Here is a 20,201-nt window from a genome sequence, read left to right on the forward strand (position 1 = left end):
TTTAGAATGGTTTGATGCAAATAATATATTAAAATAGTGTTTGAATACATATTAAAAGTGTCCGTTTCATGAGCCTGAATTCTAGAATGGTAGTTTTCCATCTAAAGTCATAAGTTCTAATTCCAGCTACTACTGATAGTTCAAACTTCTTTGTGTTCACTGATGATTATCTGACCTTGTTTGAAAGTCTAGAAAAAAAACCCGACATGTCAGAAGGCTATAGTTTTTTTTTAGTAAGGTTGGGAGGAGAAGTGGTATCTTTTTAAACATGCTAACTGCATGTCTGCTGATAGATGCCAGTTGATGCAGTTCCTATTTTGTGACCACATAGATCTTACTCAAGCAGTACATTACAAAAGTACACTAATTGTAGCATGTTTATCTTTTGGATTTTAATGCTATTTACAAAGTTGGAAATTGATCAAGTATTGCTCTAAGATTGATTTGGAGATGCCAATGTTGGACTGGGGTGTACAATGTTAAGAATCGCACAACAGCAGGTTATAGTCCAACAGGTTTATTTGGGAGTGCTGCTCCTTCATCAGGTGGTTGTGGAGTATAAGATTGTAAGACACAGAATTTATAGCAAAAGTTTACAGTGTGATGTATTTGAAATTATTTTTCTTTTTCAATATATAATTTTCAGGTCTTTTTCAATCTGTAATTTCAGTTACATCACACTGTAAACTTTTTTGCTATAAATTCTGTGTCTTATACTCCAGAACCACCTGATGAAGGAGCAGCGCTCTGAAAGCTAGTGCTTCCAAATGAAACCTGTTGGACTATAACCTGGTGTAGAGAGATTTTTTTAACTTGGCTCTAAGATTATTTGGGAATAGATGAAAATAGAACAAGAGTTTCTATTTTTTGACTAAGGGAACACAAGTTATAACTCAAACAATGGTTTAGTGTGACGATAGATTCCGATTAATACTATTTATATTTGTATAATGTTTGAAAATTATTTTGTGCTTTATTGATTGGTGACAGAACTGAGGCAGAATATACCTTCAGTTCATTTGTACTTTTGAGGAGGAATTGTACAGTTGTTACATGTAACCTGCTGAATGCTTATCCTGTTAGTCTCCAAACAGTAAAGGAACTACTATTCTTTAGCATACTTAGATTGTGGAACCTATTTTACAAACATGGTTTGCTTTTATTTTCTGTTCTAGGGGGTTCAATGTGATTTAACAGAAAATTTCAAATCCCAGGCAAAACGAGATACGTTCCTTTGAGCTTTTCCCAGTATAGTGTTCATCTAAATTTTATATTCCTATTCCAATTAAACATTTGTTTTTCTGAATGAAAGTAATTTTTTGGGTGATTTATATTAATGTTAAATTTGGATTATAGAACAGAGAAAATAATAATTTTGCAAAGCAACGACATTGTTTCTAAGTTAAGAAATTATTATATGGCTTCCCAAATAGTTGAGATATATTTAAAAAAACTTTTTTGTACATTTAATCTTCTGTTGATTGTAGAAAGTACAAATAACTTTTTAGTTTAAAAAAATACTCTGTTAATTCAGTGGGTAAGCCTCCAGTGGAGGCCTGAACATTATGTTGGATGCAAAGCACTGAGGAAATTGAAAATTAAAAGAAACTTGAGTGTTTATAATGCAGCTTTTGCACTCTTTGTTGTCTTTTGTTAGTTATTATGAGAAATAAATGAAAGAAGACTTGTCCGTGCCAGAAATCTGAATGAAATAAAATAATTTCATGAAAGCAAATGCTTTCAGGTTTCTTTATTTTCCTCCGATTCCTGCTACCTTGTTCTTAATAGGAAACAGTAAAATGAAGGAGTTAGTTGCAACAGAACGCATGTGTATGTGTATCAAATCTACAACACGCAATTGAGATTACTTGAGCATGTAATTGCAATCAATGAGCCAGCAAAATCAGTGCTTTGAATAAGTGATATGGTGGACAATACCACTGCTCATGAACTTTGATGACACTAATCTAATTTGCATTCTCTTCCCATTGTACAAAAGGGTCAGAGCATGTGTTAGTACAGATTTGTTTTTCTTCAACTTCACCCTGTGGCAACATTCTCCATTACTGTATAGCTCAATCTCTGTGTTTGAGCCTAGCAAATGTATTGCCACTTATTCACCAGTCCTATTTGACAAACGTTTGTGACAAATTGATATCTGGAGTATTCACTTATAAATTGGCTTGGTGATGATGTATGAGAGCAAAAATTAAAACATGCTGGAAATACATAGCACTCACATTAATGAGTAAGATTTTTAAGAAATAATTGTGACAATGCATTATATTGACATGTAGAGATGATTTTCATTTGAAGTAAAACTACTTTGCCCATTTATTTTGTGCAGTACTTTGGATAATCTGAGGGATTGTATGATTTCAAAGCAAATTTGTTCTTTCTGTTTAATTAGTTGTCTCTGAACGCCTTTATTTACGTAATAATCAGCACCATTTTGGCACTTCTGCAATTTATTGCCTGTACAGTATTTTAGCAAAGACTGAGACCATGGAAGATGCCATATAAATGTATACTTTTTGTCTTTTAACTTCCTAAGTCAATTGTTGAATTGTTTCGCCTCAGGTGCATTAAGAATATTAATACAAATGAGGCAGAAAAATCGCTTAGAAGTGCAAAAACGTTGATAATGGGCTATGAAAAGCAGTTTCTGGATCAGTGGTGCTGGAAGAGCACAGCAATTCAGGCAGCATCCGAGGACAGGCAAAATCGACGTTTCGGGCAAAAGCCCTTCATCAGGAATAAAGGCAGAGAGCCTGAAGTGTGGAGAGATAAGCTAGAGGAGGGTGGGGAGAGAGTAGCATAGAGTACAATAGGTCAGTGGGGAAGGAGATGAAGGTGATAGGTCAGGGAGGAGAGGGTGGAGTGGATAGGTGGAAAAGGAGCTGGGCAGGTCGGACAAGTCCGGACAAGTCAGGGGATCGAGTTGCTGGAGGTTAGAAACTAGGATGAGGTGGGGGAAGGGGAAATAAGGAAACTGTTGAAATCCACATTGATGCCCTGGGGTTGAAGTGTTCCGAGGCGGAAGATGAGGCGTTCTTCCTCCAGGCATCTGGTGGTGAGGGAGCGGTGGTGGAGGAGGCCCAGCACCTCCATATCCTCAGCAGAGTGGGAGGGGGAGTTGAAATGTTGAGCCACGGGGCGATTTGGTTGATTGGTGCGGGCCTATGAAAAGCAGTTGTCTGCTCGCCTAAAACTGCTTTACTTTTCACTTAGAGACCCATGGAGTCTTAATACAGGCATATCGATAACTTTTAGAACAGTCAGCAAGATACTTTGTCATGTAACTAATGAATCATCTAACCCTGATTACAGAGGGAGAGCATATTAAATCCTGCGATCATATATCTGCATGCTACTGCTTCTGTTACAGTTTTGCCACTGATGAGGTTGTATCAGGTGGACTGCCCACCATCAGGCCACTCGAGGCCCTCAAGTGGTCACTGGAGGACAAGGTGAAGGGTGCAAGCATGCTCCTTTAGCTGGGAGAAAAGTTAATCAAGTCTTTCTTTAAGTGTTGAACTGCAAAGAAGAAAGGGGTAATGCATTGAAGACATTACCAGATTGATACCTGGACTGAATGATTTGTTGAACAAATAAAGTTTTGGTAGATTGGGAGTTGTTTCCACTAGAGTTTAGAAGAGTGAGGACTGACCTTATTAAAATGTATAAGATCCTGAACTGTCTTGACAAGGTGGATGCAGAAGGGATGTTTCCTGTTGAGCGTGTCCAGAACCACAGAACACTGTTTAAAAATTGCTCTTTTGGGACAGAGGTAAGGAGAAGCGATTTCTCTCCAGATTTGTGTGATGTTTGAACTCCTTATCTCTGGTGCAGGTGAGGTCATTGAATATTTTTAAGGTGGATGGAGATTAATTACAATCAAGAATCTAAGGTTTTTGGAGATAAGTGGGAAAGCGGAATTCAAAACTCAAACAGATCAGCCATGATCTTCGCCATGAATGAATAGTGGAGCAGATTCAAGGGGCCAAATTGACCAACTACTGCTCAGTGTTCGAATATTCACAAACAAGCAGGAAAGTCCTTTTGAGCTGCATCATTTGGACACCTGGTTAGGACAGGATAGAGTGAAGGATAGGCTTTACCTAGGAGCTTTCATTCTCCTTTGGATGTGGGAGTATTGCATTAGGATGCATGTTCAAAAAGGAGAGACTGATAAATCAGCCTTGATGGTGGTAGGGAAATTTTCAGAAAGCAAAATACAGGATAAAATTCATTGTCACTTGGATAAATGTGGGCTATTAAGAATTGTTCAAAAGTAAATAATTTGACAACTTTGATATAAGTTCCCTTAATCAAATAACAGAGGGTTAATGAGGATTGCATGGTTGTTTGTGGGGAGCCAGTCAGCTGGACAGCTAGTTTACAATGCAGAGTGATACTAACTGTGTATGTTCAATTCCTGCATTGGCTAAGGTTACTGTGAAGGGCTTTCCTTCTCAACCTCTCCCCTCGCCTGAGGCATGGTGACCCTTAGGTTAAGCCACCACCAATTGTGTCTCTCTAGTAAGATAGCAGCCCTGAGGTCTGGTAAGATTATGGTGATTTTACCTTTATGGTTGGTTGTATATGTGGACTATCACAAGGTTTTAATAAAGTATACATTATAGACTTTCAGCAAATTTAATGCTCATGAAATTAAAAGGTCACCGGTAGCTTAGATTACTACTGGCTTTTTAAAAAAAAGCAGATTCGTGGTGAACTATTGTTGCTTTGCTGATCAGATATCAGGTATTATATTGGTGTCACCCATTTTGCTATCTCTGGTTCTTATTAATGTCCTCAATTTGTCTGTACATGTGCAGTATGATGATTCCTGAAGATAAAAATATGGAAAGTGAATATAAACTGAACAGTATAATTTAAAAAGGAGGTTTAAGAACACAGAAATCAGGAATTTTATGTGCACAAACTTTTGAAGGTAACAGGATGATTTGAGGCAGTTTCAAAACAAAAAAACACCCTTTGCTTGACAAAGAGTACTAAAAAGCAAAGATGTTAATACTAAACCTTTAAGTCACTGCTTGGTTTCATCTAAAGCCACATACCAAAGGTCTTAATATGTTACTTAAAGAGAATGCAGGGAAGAGTTATCAGAACAATGCGTGGGACAATTTTGTGGATAGTTTATAGAGGCAAGAAGTGTTCTTCTTACAACAGAGAGAAGGTTAAGGGAAGATTTATTAGAGAAGTTTGAAGTTATTTGAGGTTTTGACTGAATAAATAATGAGGAACTGTTTCCACTGGCAGAGATTCAGTAACCAGAGGCCACAAGATGTAAAGTACTTGACAAGAAAAAAGCAGAGATGAGAATGCTTTATGCAGTGAACTGCAATCTGAAATGCACTGAGAGTGTGATGGAAGCAATTGCAGTGGTAATTTTGAAAAAGAAAATTGATGTGTATTTAAAAAGAAAAAATGATTTAGTTGTAGAAAAGTTGGGGATTGGTTGGCTTCATCAGCTACATGACTAAATTGTGATGCAGTATAATGCCCTTGTGGACTGCCTCCTTGCCTTGATCCACAATCGTGTTGTGTCATAAATCATAATAAATAACCTTCTTGATTGCAGAGGAAGCTACATAAAGAAAGAGATATAGAAGAAAAGCAGGGAAACAGTATTAATTGTACATTATTCCAAGATCCAGCATATATGCAATGTACTGTATGAATACTGTTCACGAAATATTGTCTACTCAAATGATATTTGATCTGGCAATGGGTTTATGGAATATCAAAACAAACTTTCGAGGCAAGTTACAGACATTGTCAAAAATCAGTACATTGGACTTGTCATGTAGTTTCCACTCCCAACAGCACACTTTACCGTCCTACATTTCTGTTTGTGGTATTCATAATGGTGCAAGTCCTAACTAGAGGAGAAGAGCAAAATTTTGGAATCAGGAATTTAATGCCACTCAGGAGCTACTGCTGATGGAGCCTATTATAAACCCATTTTTGATCAGATTGGTGGAAGCCAAAAGCTGGAACTGCTTGAACTAAGTAAGATCAGGTGATGTGCTGAATTTGACTTACACTTTGCATTCAGTTTTCTTAAGCAGTGTGTATTGGGAAGGAAGATAAACTAAAATAGATTAGGATTTGATAGAAAAAGGAAAAATCACGCCCATTAAATGCAGAAGCAAAATCAGATACTTTACCATTGTGGCATTATTTCCAATACAGTACAAATTTCTAGATTCAAGGGAAAATTTTCAAAGCCATTGGAAAGATTTCTATGTCACTATATATGACAAAACAATTATTTTTCTTTTATAAATGTATTTACAATTTAATTGCACACTCACTGTCAAAAAAGTGCACTTTCTACAAGCTAACTTTTGTGGAAACATGCAATGAATCATGGTACAATTTTATTATCTTATCAATCACAACATTACTGAACTAAGTTTACAAACTTGATGAAAAGTCAATACCAGTAAAGTGAGGAAACAAATGTTGCGAACAGCTCCTGCACAAAATTTAACAAAATAGTCAATATTGACTACTTATGTAATGGCCATTATAAATCATTATTGATATTGTTTAGCATATATTCTGTACAATTTTATGTTAAAACGTTTTTTTTTGCCATTACACTTATTGGTAAGGTTCTTGGGAGTGTTGCTGAACAGAGACCTTGAGTGGAGGTTCATAGTTCGTTGAAAGTGGAGTTGCAGATGGATTGGATAGTGAAGAATGAGTTTGGTACACTTGCCTTTATTAATCAGTGCACTGAGTATAGGAGTTGGAAGGTCATGTTGCGGCTGAACGGGACATTGGTTCGGCCAGTTTTGGAGTACTGTGTGCAGTTCTGGTCTCCCTGCTGTAGGAAAGATGTTCTTAAACTTGAAAGATTTCAGAAGAGATTTATAAGCATGTTGCCAGGTTTGGAGGTTTTGAGATACAGGGAGAAGGTGATTAGGCTCAGGCTATTTTCCCTGGAGTGTTGGAGGCTGAGGGGTAATCCGACAGAGGTTTATAAAATCATGAGGGGCACAGGAAGGGAGAATAGACGAGGTCTTTTCCCCAGGGTGGGGTAGTCCAAAACTAGAAGGCATGGATTTAAGGTGAGAGGGGAAAAGATTTAAAAGGGACCTAAGGTGCAACGTTTTCACACAGGAGGTGGTGCATGTATGGAATGACCTGCCTGAGGAGGTGGTGGATGTTGTAATAATTACAGCATTTAAAAGGCATCTGGATGGGTATATGATTAGGAAGGGTTTAGATGGGTATGAGTCGAGAGTGTAGTCCTAGAAAAGCACAGTAGATCAAGCAGCATCCGAGGAGTAGGAGAATTGATGTTTCAGGCAAGAATTCCTGATGAACGGCTCTTGCCCGAAACATCAAGTCTCCTGCTCCTCGGATGCTGCCTGAACTGCTGTGCTTTTCCAGCACCACTCTCGATTGTGATCTCCAGCATCTGCAGTCCTTACTTTCTCTTTGATGGATATGAGCCAAATGCTGGCAAATGGGACTAGATTTACTAAGGATGTCTGGTCAGCATAGATGCGTTGGAATGAAGGGTCTGTTTCCTTGCTGAACAGCTCTGTGACTCCACAATTGAAAGCAGGAAACTAATCATTTTTTTGAAATTGAAGCATGTCCTTAATTGTTGAGTCACAGAGCTGTTCAGCAAGGAAACAGACCCTTACTTAAGTCAAAACTTCAGTTTTGTTCATGGTAAAGTCTGGGCAATTTAGGTAACAGTCCATAAAGTAAATATAGAAGATTGAGGGTTTATTCAGCATATTAATACCTGCAACCCTGGTCAGCTAAGGTTAGTGCTTCTCCTCAGCATGAGCTGGATCTTATGAGCATTCAAAACAGATGAAGGAACTGGGGGCAATAATTTGTACTGAGAATCCTTTTAAAGTAGCGAAGTATGAAGTATGGTTAGAGAAGCTGATTGCCAACTAAATATCCCTGCATATTTCAGAAGACAGCAGAGGGAAGATGAGGAAAGTAATGTACTTGTATTAATAAAAGATTGTGTAGTGTTGGAAAACAAAGTGTATTAAGATAGCATTAAGATAGATACTGGATCCAAAATGATTGAATTCAAAGATTAAAGGGGACTAATAGCTCTGATAGATTCCCAATTGATGGGAAGAGGATTACAAGAAGAAATATATGTGCACAGATTCATGAATAGGTACAGAATAATAACCATGGGCAATTTCAACTAACTCCCATGTAAACTGACAGAAATAAATAGCAAAGGGGAAAAGGCGCTCAGGTTTTTACAATGCTTACACAACTCCATCTCGTAGCAGAACATATAAATTACATGAGAATACTGCAAGTGCTGGAGATTGGAAATAAAAGCAAAGTTCTGGAAAAACTCAATAGCTCCGGCAGCATCTGTGAAGCAATAAGCAATTAACATTTTGAATTTAATGACTCTTCTTTAGAACTTCCACAGAAGATACCAAACCAGCTGAGTTTCTCCAGCTCTTTTTATTTAAGGGAAGAATCACTGGATCTTGTAATGGATAAAGAAAAAGATCAGACATGATTTGGATAAAGAATGACATAATATTCTTAAACTAGGGTTATTGTTGGGAAAGAGCAAATGATGAAGAAACTAAGGTGGAGCTAATAAAGATATGATTCGAAGATGCTGGTGTTGGACTGGGGTGTACAAAGTTAAAAATCACACAACACCAGGTTATAGTCCAACAGGTTTAATTGGAAGCACACTAGCTTTCGGAGCGACGTTCCTTCATCAGGTGATTGTGCTGATCACCTGATGAAGGAGCGTCGCTCCGAAAGCTAGTGTGCTTCCAATTAAACCTGTTGGACTATAACCTGGTGTTGTGTGATTTTTAACTAATAAAGATAACTCTGGATAAAAAATTTGAAAATCAAAGAGGTCAGTAAAGAACAGGGATTCCACTAAAATACCTGGAATCAATTAGCAGGTAATTATGTGGCATTGTGGATGTATAGAGAACAAATGAAAAAATTTTATCAATAGAAAAAAAAAATGGCTTGGATACCAAAGGACAAGAAGGCAGAGGGGCAAAAAAAGCAATTTGGGGAAGGGAAGTAGGGATAGGCCCATTTAAGAATGGTAAAAACAATGACCAGATTCTGGATTAGTGGTGCTGGAAGAGCACAGCAGTTCAGGCAGCATCCGGGGAGCAGTAAAATCGACGTTTCGGGCAAAAGCCCTTCATCAGGAATAAAGGCAGAGAGCCTGAAGGGTGGAGAGATAAGCTAGAGGAGGGTGGGGGTGGGGAGAAAGTAGCATAGAGTACAATAGGTGAGTGGGGGAGGGGATAAAGGTGATAGGTCAAGGAGAAGGGTGGAGTGGATAGGTGGAAAAGAAGATAGGCAGGTAGGACAAGTCATGGGGACAGTGCTGAGCTGGAAGTTTGGAACTAGGGTGAGGTGGGGGAAGGGGAAATGAGGAAACTGTTGAAGTCCACATTGATGCCCTGGGATTGAAGTGTTCCGAGGCGGAAGATGAGGTGTTCTTCCTCCAGGCGTCTGGTTTTGAGGGAGCGGCGGTGAAGGAGGTCCAGGACCTCCATGTCCTCGGCAGAGTAGGAGGGGGACTTGAAATGTTGGGCCACAGGGCGGTGTGGTTGATTGGGCAAAGTAAACTCATAGATAGTAGCAGATAAATGGCAGTACTTCTTGTAAGTGAGTCATAATACATGCAAACAGGTTGATTTTAAAATATTTTACTGAAGAAAATAACAATGAGAGGATTTGCTTAAAAAGAATGATATTACAATTGAGAAAATGAGAAGAAATAATTGACAAACCTCTGTTCCCTTCCCCTCATATACTAGTCTTCCTTCTCCTTTACAAAGCATGGTGCAAATAGTTTGCTGATTTTTAGAGACTACTGACATATTGTTTCAGATTAAACAATGTTTGTGGCATAAATTAGTTTGGTTTTCAGTATAACCATGAGCAGGCCCAAATAAGGTTTTATTTCAATGTATTTGAAACTTTGAGTCTTTGTCTGTGCTGTTGGTCTATGGTAATTTCAGCTGTGATATAGAAACCCTGTATTGCCTTAAGCAAGAAGACAGCTGAGAAATTGCCACACTGAAGGGAAGGTATACCATCGGGTGATTTATGTTTGTGATGTTATACTTCAACATGGCCAGAAAAGGAGGAAAGAAAATTTGAGAGAAGAATTTTAATTAATGTTGTGATAATCTTTTAGTATTGATTTACATAGTGGATGAGTGTTAATCTCTGAAAACAAGAAAATTGAATAAATGTGCACAGCAAAACTTTAATATAAACTTCATAATGCAACCAATAGAATATGTATATAGTAAATCTAATCATAATTCATAGGATCCCAAGAACTACTAGATACTCTAGGAAACCTACAGAAGTGCTTTATTATTTTAGCAATAAATCAGTATCAGTTTGTTTGAGCCAGTGAGATACACTGACAAGAACAAATTAAAACTGTATGACAGGCTGTAATCTTAGTTGCTGGAATGCACTAAATTTCATTATTTTAAATTTAAAGAAATTCTGAATTGTTTTATACAAAATATATAGCATCCATGAAACTACTCAAATCTGAAGCATTTTTATTAATACTAATGTGAAATTTTAATAATTTCAGGATTAAAAGTAAATTAGGACTTTCAGTTTAGTGGCTTGCCTAAATGTTGTAGGTTTTCGATGAATTTTCTTCAATTATAGAACTACATCTGTTTTTCCAAGTTTTAACTTCATTTCTAAAAACCATTTTGTTTCAGGATGTACTAAAAATGTTGTTTCTTGTTTTGTTCTAATTCTTCTACTGATTTGTTTTATCTTGGTGAAAGGTTTGAAATTAGTTCATTTAAAATTTGCCTTGCTATTAGCTGCATAGGTGATAGTGAGAGAATTCAGTGAGAAGGTTTCACTGTACTGGTGCCAGTGAGAAAGTTCAGTCATTTTGATAATAATGGAAGGGTTTAGCTGACAAGTAAAGATTACTAGTGGAAATGGGAATTCTGTTTTTTATTCAGCCACATCTGTTTTAACCTTGTGAAAATTTAAATGAGATGATTAGTCAATTTCATCGCTACTGTTAATTTATATTCTAGTAGTCGGAGTGTTATATACATAAAATCCAAATACATTCAAATATAACAGAAGGAGCTGATTTAGTTTATTGAGTTGGTGAGAGAGAGGTAAGAAGTGATGTTTTTAGGAGGGGCCAAGTATGGTAATAGAACTATATTTTCATGGTGTTGTTTTAGTTCTGATTTCTGTGTTTGAGTGACTGACTACATGACAATGTGTACTTGACTCTTTGACTACTGAATCAAAATCATTGAGTTTTATTTTTTAAATGCATTATATTATAGTGTTAAAAGTTGATCTGAAGTAAATTTGTAAAACTTATCTCTCAATATAACATTTTTCATATTGAAGAATATGTGATATCCTCCTATTCAATATAAAAGGGTGTGTTCTGTTCATTTAATTTTGTCTCTTTCACTGTTCTAAAATAGTGCATTAAATTTTATTTTTGTTTTTCCTTTTAGGACTACTGCTGTTTTTCAGAGGCTTTATCAACTACCTGAAAATCAGAAATATGTCTGAGAACATGGCTGCAACACACCGGACCAGACTTTTCTTCTTGTACTAGAGGTAATGATCATTTCAATGGGTACACCAATAACAGTTGACCATTGCCTTATTTCTATATCATTTACCCATTTCTTAAGTGTTCTTCAGATCAGTCTGCTCCGTGTGGTTGAAATGCATTTCCTCTGAATTCCATTGCCTGCCTCCTGATTATAATCTTTGAGGAGAAAGTGAGGTCTGCAGATGCTGGAGATCAGAGCTGAAAATGTGTTGCTGGAAAAGCGCAGCAGGGCTGAAGAAGGGCTTATGCCCAAAACGTTGATTCTCCTGTTCCCTGGATGCTGCCTGACCTGCTGCGCTTTTCCAGCAACACATTTTCAGCTGCCTCCTGATTATACTCAAGCCTGGTGTGTCAAGGACATTACATGTCCCACGTTTTCTCCATTTGCCTCTCCACTTGGATATCGATCCTGGGCTTTAACTGCAGTCTGTCACAGTCTAATATTCACAACTATGTGAAACAAGATTGCCATCAACTCAGTGTAAGCAAAATTGAAGTTTGCTCTTTTGTCCTGTCTGGCCATGACTCAGAAACATAAGAACATGAGCATGCCACTTAGCCTGTTGAGCTTAGCCTGCCTTTCAGCATGCTAATAGTTGATTAAGCACTTTTGTGCCTTTATCTACATCACTCCCAAAACTCAATATATCATTGATAATCAGAAATTTACAGTCTCTACCTTAAACATACTCAAAGGTTGAGCTTCCAAAGTCCTCTGTGATAGATAATTCCAAAGGTTTACAATCTTCTGTGTTTAAAAAAAAATCTGATTTTGGACCTAAGTGATACTTCCTTTATTTTTCAATTGTACCCACTGGTTTTAGATTCCCCAACCAGGAGAAACATCTTATCTGCATCGACTCTGTCTATCCCTTTAAGTATTTTATCAGTTTATATGAGATCACCTCATTCTTCGAAGCTCCAGAGAATACAGTCCCAATTTTCCCACTCTTGTCTTTGCAGGACAGTCTTATCATCCCAGGAACAATTCTGATGAGCTCTTGTTGCGCACTCTCTATTCCAATAATATTTTTCCTGAGATAAGGAGATCAAAACAGCATACGTTACACCAGACGTAGTCTAACCAAGCTCCTATACAATTGAAGAAAGACTTCACTGCTTCTGTACTCAAATATTTTTGCAATAAGTTTTCCTAATAGCTTGCTGCATCTGCATATTAGCCTTCAGTGACTTAGCCATAAGGAAACGTACGTCTCTTTATACATTTATGCTTTTATAATCTCTGCATATCTGTTTCTACTACCAAAGTGGTTAACTTCACAGTTTTCCACATTATATTTCACCTGCCATGTTCTTGCCCAACCACTAACCCTGTCTGAATCCTCTTGAAGCTACTTTACATCTTCCATTGAACACACATTAGCTTTGTCTCATTATAAATTTGTAAAGATTACATTTGGAGTCCATCTCCAAATTATTGATATAAATTGTAAACAGCTGGGGCCAAAGTACTGATTCTTGTAGTACCCCATTAGGCATAACCTGCTAATGCAAGAGTGACCTGTGAATTCCAGCTCTGTTTTCTGTCTGTTGTTGGGGGCTTCTGTAAATCTGTGTATTACGTCCAGTTTTAGCAGTTTTGTTAGTACTATCTTTGAAGACTCCAAGTTTGTCAACCACATTTCCCCATTTTTAAATTCATGCTATCTCTGTGTTATCAGATCATTATTATCCAAGTGTCCATTTTTAATTTATTATCCTACATAATAGATGCTAGCAGTTTCCCTACTATCAGTGAAGTAATGACTCACATAAACATATGCAGCTGAGTACATTCCTCATGTCTGTTCTGTTACCAGAATTGCTTTCTTGTATCCCTATGATGTTACTGACTTCATTACTCACTATCTAAATAACTTAGTGAATAAATGAATACTAGCTGCGCCTACTGTCTTCACACTGAGTATTAATCATGGATTGACTACTCTTTTTCTGAAATATCGCTCTTGCAGATTAGTTTTTGAGTTATTCTCTTGGCATGTAGGATAAACTCTCTGGTTCTGCTGTTCTGAACAAGGTTTAATATATTGTCGTAGCCAATGTTCTCTCTTCTTTCAGAATCATAAATGAAGCTGACACATTACCTCTTGAACTTCTCTTTTCCATTGGGAACATACTGTGGTGACCAGAATTGAACACCTCATTCAATGAGATATTGGCCAAGTCATACCTCACATTAACATTAAAAGACAATCAACACAGTCGTCCACCTTTTCCCCAACCATTTTCAATCCGATCCAAGTTGAAAGTTTTCTTTGCTGTTCTTAAAACTCATTGAAGAATGGAAAAGACACTTGTTAGACTTCACCTGGATTGTTATGTAAGATTTGAGTTCTGAGGAAGTATTGACCAGACTAAGAGAGTTACCTGATGAAGGAGCAGGTACTCTGAAAGCTAGTACTTTCAGATAAACCTGTTGGAATATAACCTGGTGTTGTATGATTTTTAACAAAGTTCTGAAGTTTTTTTTGCATGCTTTGGAGAAGTGACATCACAATGAAACCTTCAATTCCCTAAGACTCAATCGCAGCCCCAGTGAATTGGCCCACTTACAACACCAATCGTCCATTTGCACAGACCCAAAGTTTTATTCTGATTACGTTCTGTCATCACCTTCCCTCCTGATGGCACCACTGATTTTCTTGGCCGCATAGATTCGATTGCCGTCTGCAGCCTTCATCCTCCACTAACCTCCCACCACTGCAAACGATTGCTTGAATGAGACCTGTCATTAAGATTGGCAGAAATTCCACATGTCCTGTCTTCCTCTCAGAAGCCCTGCCTTATTCCCAATCAATATCAAGGCCATGGGCCTATAGAAAATACTTGATATTTATAAGCAATTATTTTTAATTAGAAGTCCGATTATTGGTCTGCTTTAATGATGTCGGTTATTTTAAAATTTAATCTGTATATTTTAATTTTTGAATAGTTTAACTCTCTCTTTGAAAATTAATTTTTGCTATGTGCATACAACAACCCAAAAGCACCTATTTAAGTTCAGTAACACCTAGAGACAAATGTAAAAATTTTTTAGAAAATAAATTTGGGATCGCTAATCTTTAAATGACTGAAAATGTTTCAAGCTGTTCATGTAATAACAACCTCTTATATTTATACAGAGCCTTTAAAGTAATAAGAGATTCTATGTTTATAAGCCCCAAGGTGTTTCATTGATGGCATTGTAAAAACAAAGTAAACTGAGACATGAATGGAGATATTAGGGCAGACTTCCATGTGTTGTCAAAGATCTCCTTATGTAAGTTGAAGTTTCTTGTTTTATGATGTCTGGATGACACACCTTGGGATATATTATTACATTAAAAATGCTTTATAAGTACCGATGATATAAAAACAGAAAATGCTGTAAAAACTTAGGTCTGTCAGTACCTGTGGAGAGAGAAACAAACTTGAACCATTAACCCTGTTTTTCTAAATTGATATGCTTGGATGATAGATTGGGGCTATGGTATGATCAGTGTGCAGTATTCATAGTCCAGGCTTACATAGAATTAATAATCCTTTCAGTAAGCATCAAAAGGTTGATTATATAGACTGAATTGTTCCCTGTTGTAATTTTTTTGCCTTCAAAACAGTAGTGTTGAAGATTAGGAGGAAAATTGGGAAAAAGGAAACAATTCTAAAATGATTAATTTTATAACTTTATATATTTCTTCCAGTATGTGGCTAATGAGGAACTCGAACATTCCTTCCTAATGTGAATTGTCCAGATGTTGTGCTTCAAGCTGCCAAGTTATTTGGATGTAAAACTACTGAAGAATAAATAATTTAAGGTGTGACAACAAAATGTAAGCAGAATAATGAATCTCAAGACACTTCATAAAATGGGCCGAGTTCCTGAGTTGCTAGATGCTGGAACCTTCCCTTCAAATTTTAAGACCAGTGATCTTTACAATGCAAAAAGGTTTTAATCTACAAATTACTGCAGAAGAAATATAATGGAGCTGTTCTTTTGAACCTGGAATCATCGATCAAACATTGACATTGAAATATATTTGTGACTGAATATCCAAAATGTTTCATAATCCCACCTAACCAGTTGATAGATTTGATTTAAAGCAAACTGATATATTTGTTAAACTATTTAAAATAATTGAGCTTTAAAAGCAGCCTTTTTTGTCTCATGAAATTGGAAATATCTGAAGAATAAAAATGTAATTTACTGGAATTAGGATTAGAACTGTATTAGATATCTTGATATGCCTTTTAAAAATTGCAGAGCAAGTAGTTGTTCCCTTATTTGTATGGTTTTCTGCTTTTGAAATTGTTTTGATTGCTTATTCTCAGTGTCCAGTTCTACAGTGACTATTGCATGACATTAAACTGGTAACAACAATTTCTTTATTGGCTTTACTATTGCTTCAAATTGCTCGTGAAATATAACTGGAATTTAATTCTAACATTGTGGTTGTAAATTACTTTTTACACCAATTATTTCTTTGTTCTTTTTAAAGTAATCTAACAAATCAAATGATGGAGTTAAAAAGGATTGTTCATTTGATTCTGTGCTGATTTTTTTTCTTTCAAAAATTATTTGTAAGCTACTTTAACAGAAACAAAGTATAAGTAATGAAGAAAATCAAAGTCCCATTTGAGGTCTGTGATGTTGACTTCAGTTATGACTTTGCAAAGATGTATAAAACAGTATCCTGTACTTGTAAAAGTTTGAGGATGAAGAATAAATGCTGATTTAATCATTCGATTTTTTTTTTGTTTTCACCAACTTGGTGTAGGAAAATGAGGTGCCACTTGGTTTCTGAATTTAAATAAAAATATATTTAAAGACTTTTGTAAAGGTATAGTACTTTATATTTATCGCCTGGAAAACATTAAGTGAAAGAGAATTAATTAATCTTGAAGCATATTTAGGTTTCTACATCCAAAATGTGGAAAACGTAAGGACGTAACAAATAGATGTGGAGTAGACCATGCAGTTAGATTATTGTTGTTCTACTTCAGTGACACTTTCCTGCACTATCCACTCATCCCTTGATATTTTAATATGTAGAGGTCTATTGATTTCAGTCTTGAACATACTCGAACAACCGAGGCACAACAGCTCTCTGGAACAATGAGTTTTAAAGAATGACCATCCTCTGAGTGAAGGAATTCCTCCTCATCTCACTTGTAACTGGCCTTGTATGTCTGAATGCAATATTCTCTCATTTTTCTGGACTCCAGAGAATAAGTTATTTTAATTTAATCTTTCCTCGTTAAATGAACCCTCCATCCCAGAAATTAATTTGGTGAACCAGCATTGCACTCTTTCTATGGCAAGTGTACCTTTCCACAGCGAAGCAGACCAAAACTGCAGACAGTGCTCCAAGTATGGCCTCACAATGGTTTTAAATGGAAAGGTTGAAAATATTAAAACATCTTTACTCCTGTACTCAAAAATACTAAAACGATGACTGATCATTTGCTGTCTTAATTGTTTCACCTGAATTTAGCTTTCAGTGACTCCTGAATGAGAACACCCAAATTCTTTTGATGTTCAACACTTCCCAGCCTCTCACTATTCAAGAAACACATTATGGGCAGAATCTTCCCAACCCCTGTATGACATTGATAATGGTGAGTCAGTTTGCCGAAAATTTGGAAAACACAAATTTCCACACGAGTAAAAAAAAATTAGATTTGCAACTAAGATTTGAACAGTGAAATGAGAATTTCACTAGTGAGTGGTGAAAGTTATTCTTGCATGAATTTGTGTGCCTTGATCTAATCACATATCAATGATATGCAGTTTCCTATTCTCCCACTGACCAGATAGAAACTAGATGGTGAAAAATTCCTGACATAAAAGAGCAAGTACTTGGTCACTGCTTGCTCATCTCGTCTGGACCTTTATCTTGGACAGCAGTCATCAATGTCTCAGGTTACTCTGTATGGTAGCAACTGTCCATAGGTTCTATCTATGGAGGTAATCATTGGACACAGGCTGGCCTCACCACATCACGGCACATCTCCAACTCAGTTTCAATACAGTTCTCTTTAATGCTGCACTTTGGAGCACAAAAGAGTTGACATGGAGGCTTAAGCACCCATTTCATGGATTGGACCTTGATCCAGCTCAGGGCATCTCGCTTTCTTGGTTGGCACTCAGACACTGCACTGCCCTGGAGGCTCAAAGCATTTCTATGTTGGAAAGGAATGCTGAAGGGAAGTAATGTTCGGTCAGTCAAGGAAGACCCCCTTCAGTCGGGGGGAGGGGGGGTACTGGCATTGTAAGTCAACAGCATTGTCTAATATCATTCCAGGGGCTTGGACATGATCAGTCACTTTAGGGGTTCAGTGTAACGGATCCATAGTCCTGCAGGTTCAACTAGTCAGTCAGGGAGCTGCACAAATATCACTTAAGGGTCTGCTCACTCATTAGCCACAGCTGTCTCCAGGTTAGGGGCATGGGCCGTGGTCAGTCCAGAGGGTTTGTCTACCAAAAGATGAGGGATTATTAGGCCAGTAGTGAGGTGTGAATTTTGGGGAAGTTAATCTTGGAGATTGGAGGCAGCATGTTTGGATGCAGTAGGAATAAATGTGAAGATGGGGGAATCTCTCCATGTAAGAGTAGGAGACAAAAGAACATAGGGAAAGGTGCATTACAGAGGAGCTGTCATCAATGGTCACCACTCCAGTATTGATAACGGTTAGTGCATGACACTGACTGCTGTATGACTGGGACTCGAGGTAAAATGGGAGCTGAGCAGTAGGATAGATAAGTTGGGTGTTAATGTTGGAAGATCAAAGCCAATGGATTTGACAGCGGGGTTGGGAGTGTCTTCCAACCTTTGTATTAGTTTGCTCTGTTCTCCTACAAACCTGCCTACTGTTGCTATTACTGATGGAAAGTATCCATTTTGATACTGCCAGGATGACTTAGAATGCACTTCAGCTTTATCCAAGCATGACGAAAAGAGTGAATTATTGCAGTGAACTGAGTGATCTGTATCAACATGGCATTAGAAGCTTACTAAAGCTGGTATCATTAAGAATTGAGAAAGAACATCCATTGATTGGAATTATACATGGTATAAAAAGCAGATAATGGCTTTTGGAAGCCAGTCACTTCAGCTCCTTATAGCTACATGAGTTCTGCAGACCAACCATTTTCAGATACCCCTAAACTTTCAGCATTGTAAAATCAGAAATGGGAATAGTTGCATGATATTCAGTTCCATTCAATCCTCCAAGTCCCAGGTAGCTCATATCTACGAGACCTGGACAGCATTCAAGTCTGGGTTGAGGAATGGCAAATAACAAGTGCCAGCCTATAACCATCTCCAACAATGATGTGGAGGTGCTGGTGGACTGGGGAAGACAAAGTTAAAAATCACACAACACCAAGTTATAGTCCAACAAGTTACCTGATGAAGGAGCAACGCTCTGAAAGCCAGTCCTTCCAAATAAATGTGTTGGACTATAACCTGATGTGTGATTTTTAACCTTCTTCAACAAGAGACAGTATAATTAAATTCCCTTGACATTCAATGGCATGGTCATCCTACAAATCCCTCACCATCAACGTCTTGGCAGTCATATGATCTGCATTGACTATGAATTACATTCAAATGCTTTAGCCACCAGAGGTTAGGTATTCTGCAGTGGGTGACCAACCTCTTGAGTCTCTTTTATAAGTCATGAGCCCAGAATGTGATAAAGTAGTCCCCATTTAGTTGGATGACTATTGTTAATGTACTCTGGCTGTGTTGTGTCCCATCTGCAAGATGCATTGCATTAACTCATCAAGATTTTTTTTCCATGACACCCCCTCAACTTCATGAACACTACTGCCAAGAATAAGTTTGTCCAAATGTTTTGCATGGGCTAGAAAGCTTTCAATATTTCTCTCATTAGGGGGATGGTGGGGGTGGGGGGAGGTTAGCAGTGACAACATTTCAGCAACAATAAATGCAAATTTCTAAAAACCATCAAAGCAATAAACTTGCAATTTAAATGAGTAACAATAAAAATGAACATTACAATTTCCAAATAGCAAAGCCAATTAAAAAGGATTTTTAAAAAAACTGGATGCTAGAAATCTGAAACAAAAACAGAAATTGCTGAAAAATCTGTGTCTGGCAGCATCTGTGGAGAGAATTTAAAGCTAACATTTTGGGTCCATTCCTTAATTGTCACTAATTAAAATCATGGATCTCCTTACCAAATAAGGCTGTGGATCACAAACACTGCAATGGTACTGAAGATGGCTCACTACAACTAAGTACAGGCAATAAGTGCTGCCTAGTCAGTGATAACTGAAATAATTCCATTGAGGTTGGTATCTCTTCACCAAGTCACCCTTTTACATATGTGTATTATTTGACACTTCCTCAGAGCCAGCTCTGAGTGAACAGATATAAACTCTTAACATTCCTGTTAAGAGTTTATTTTTTTTTTCTTTCTTTTTCTTTTCCAACACTACCACCTAAGTGCGGTAGTGCTTATTTTATCCCCAGCACCCATGGTGTGTGTGTGCAGGTGTGAGCAACGGTAGAAGACACAA

At 37.3% G+C, this 20,201-nt stretch overlaps 1 protein-coding gene across 2 annotated transcripts in view; it reads left to right on the forward strand.

Annotated features, from left to right (window-relative positions):
- Nucleotides 1-16,484, forward strand: part of ndfip2 (Nedd4 family interacting protein 2) — a 67,694-nt gene extending 51,210 nt beyond the window's left edge. For both annotated transcript variants that reach the window (XM_043691436.1, XM_043691437.1), the window contains 2 exons: nucleotides 11,553-11,658; nucleotides 15,358-16,484. In XM_043691436.1, coding sequence (XP_043547371.1) covers nucleotides 11,553-11,656 — 104 coding nt within the window. In that variant the 3' untranslated portion in view covers nucleotides 11,657-11,658; nucleotides 15,358-16,484. The remainder of the gene's footprint in view (nucleotides 1-11,552; nucleotides 11,659-15,357) is intronic.
- The last annotated feature ends 3,717 nt before the right edge of the window (nucleotides 16,485-20,201 follow it).

The sequence above is a fragment of the Chiloscyllium plagiosum genome, chromosome 6, assembly GCF_004010195.1.
Source record: "Chiloscyllium plagiosum isolate BGI_BamShark_2017 chromosome 6, ASM401019v2, whole genome shotgun sequence".
NCBI classification, from domain to species: domain Eukaryota; kingdom Metazoa; phylum Chordata; class Chondrichthyes; order Orectolobiformes; family Hemiscylliidae; genus Chiloscyllium; species Chiloscyllium plagiosum.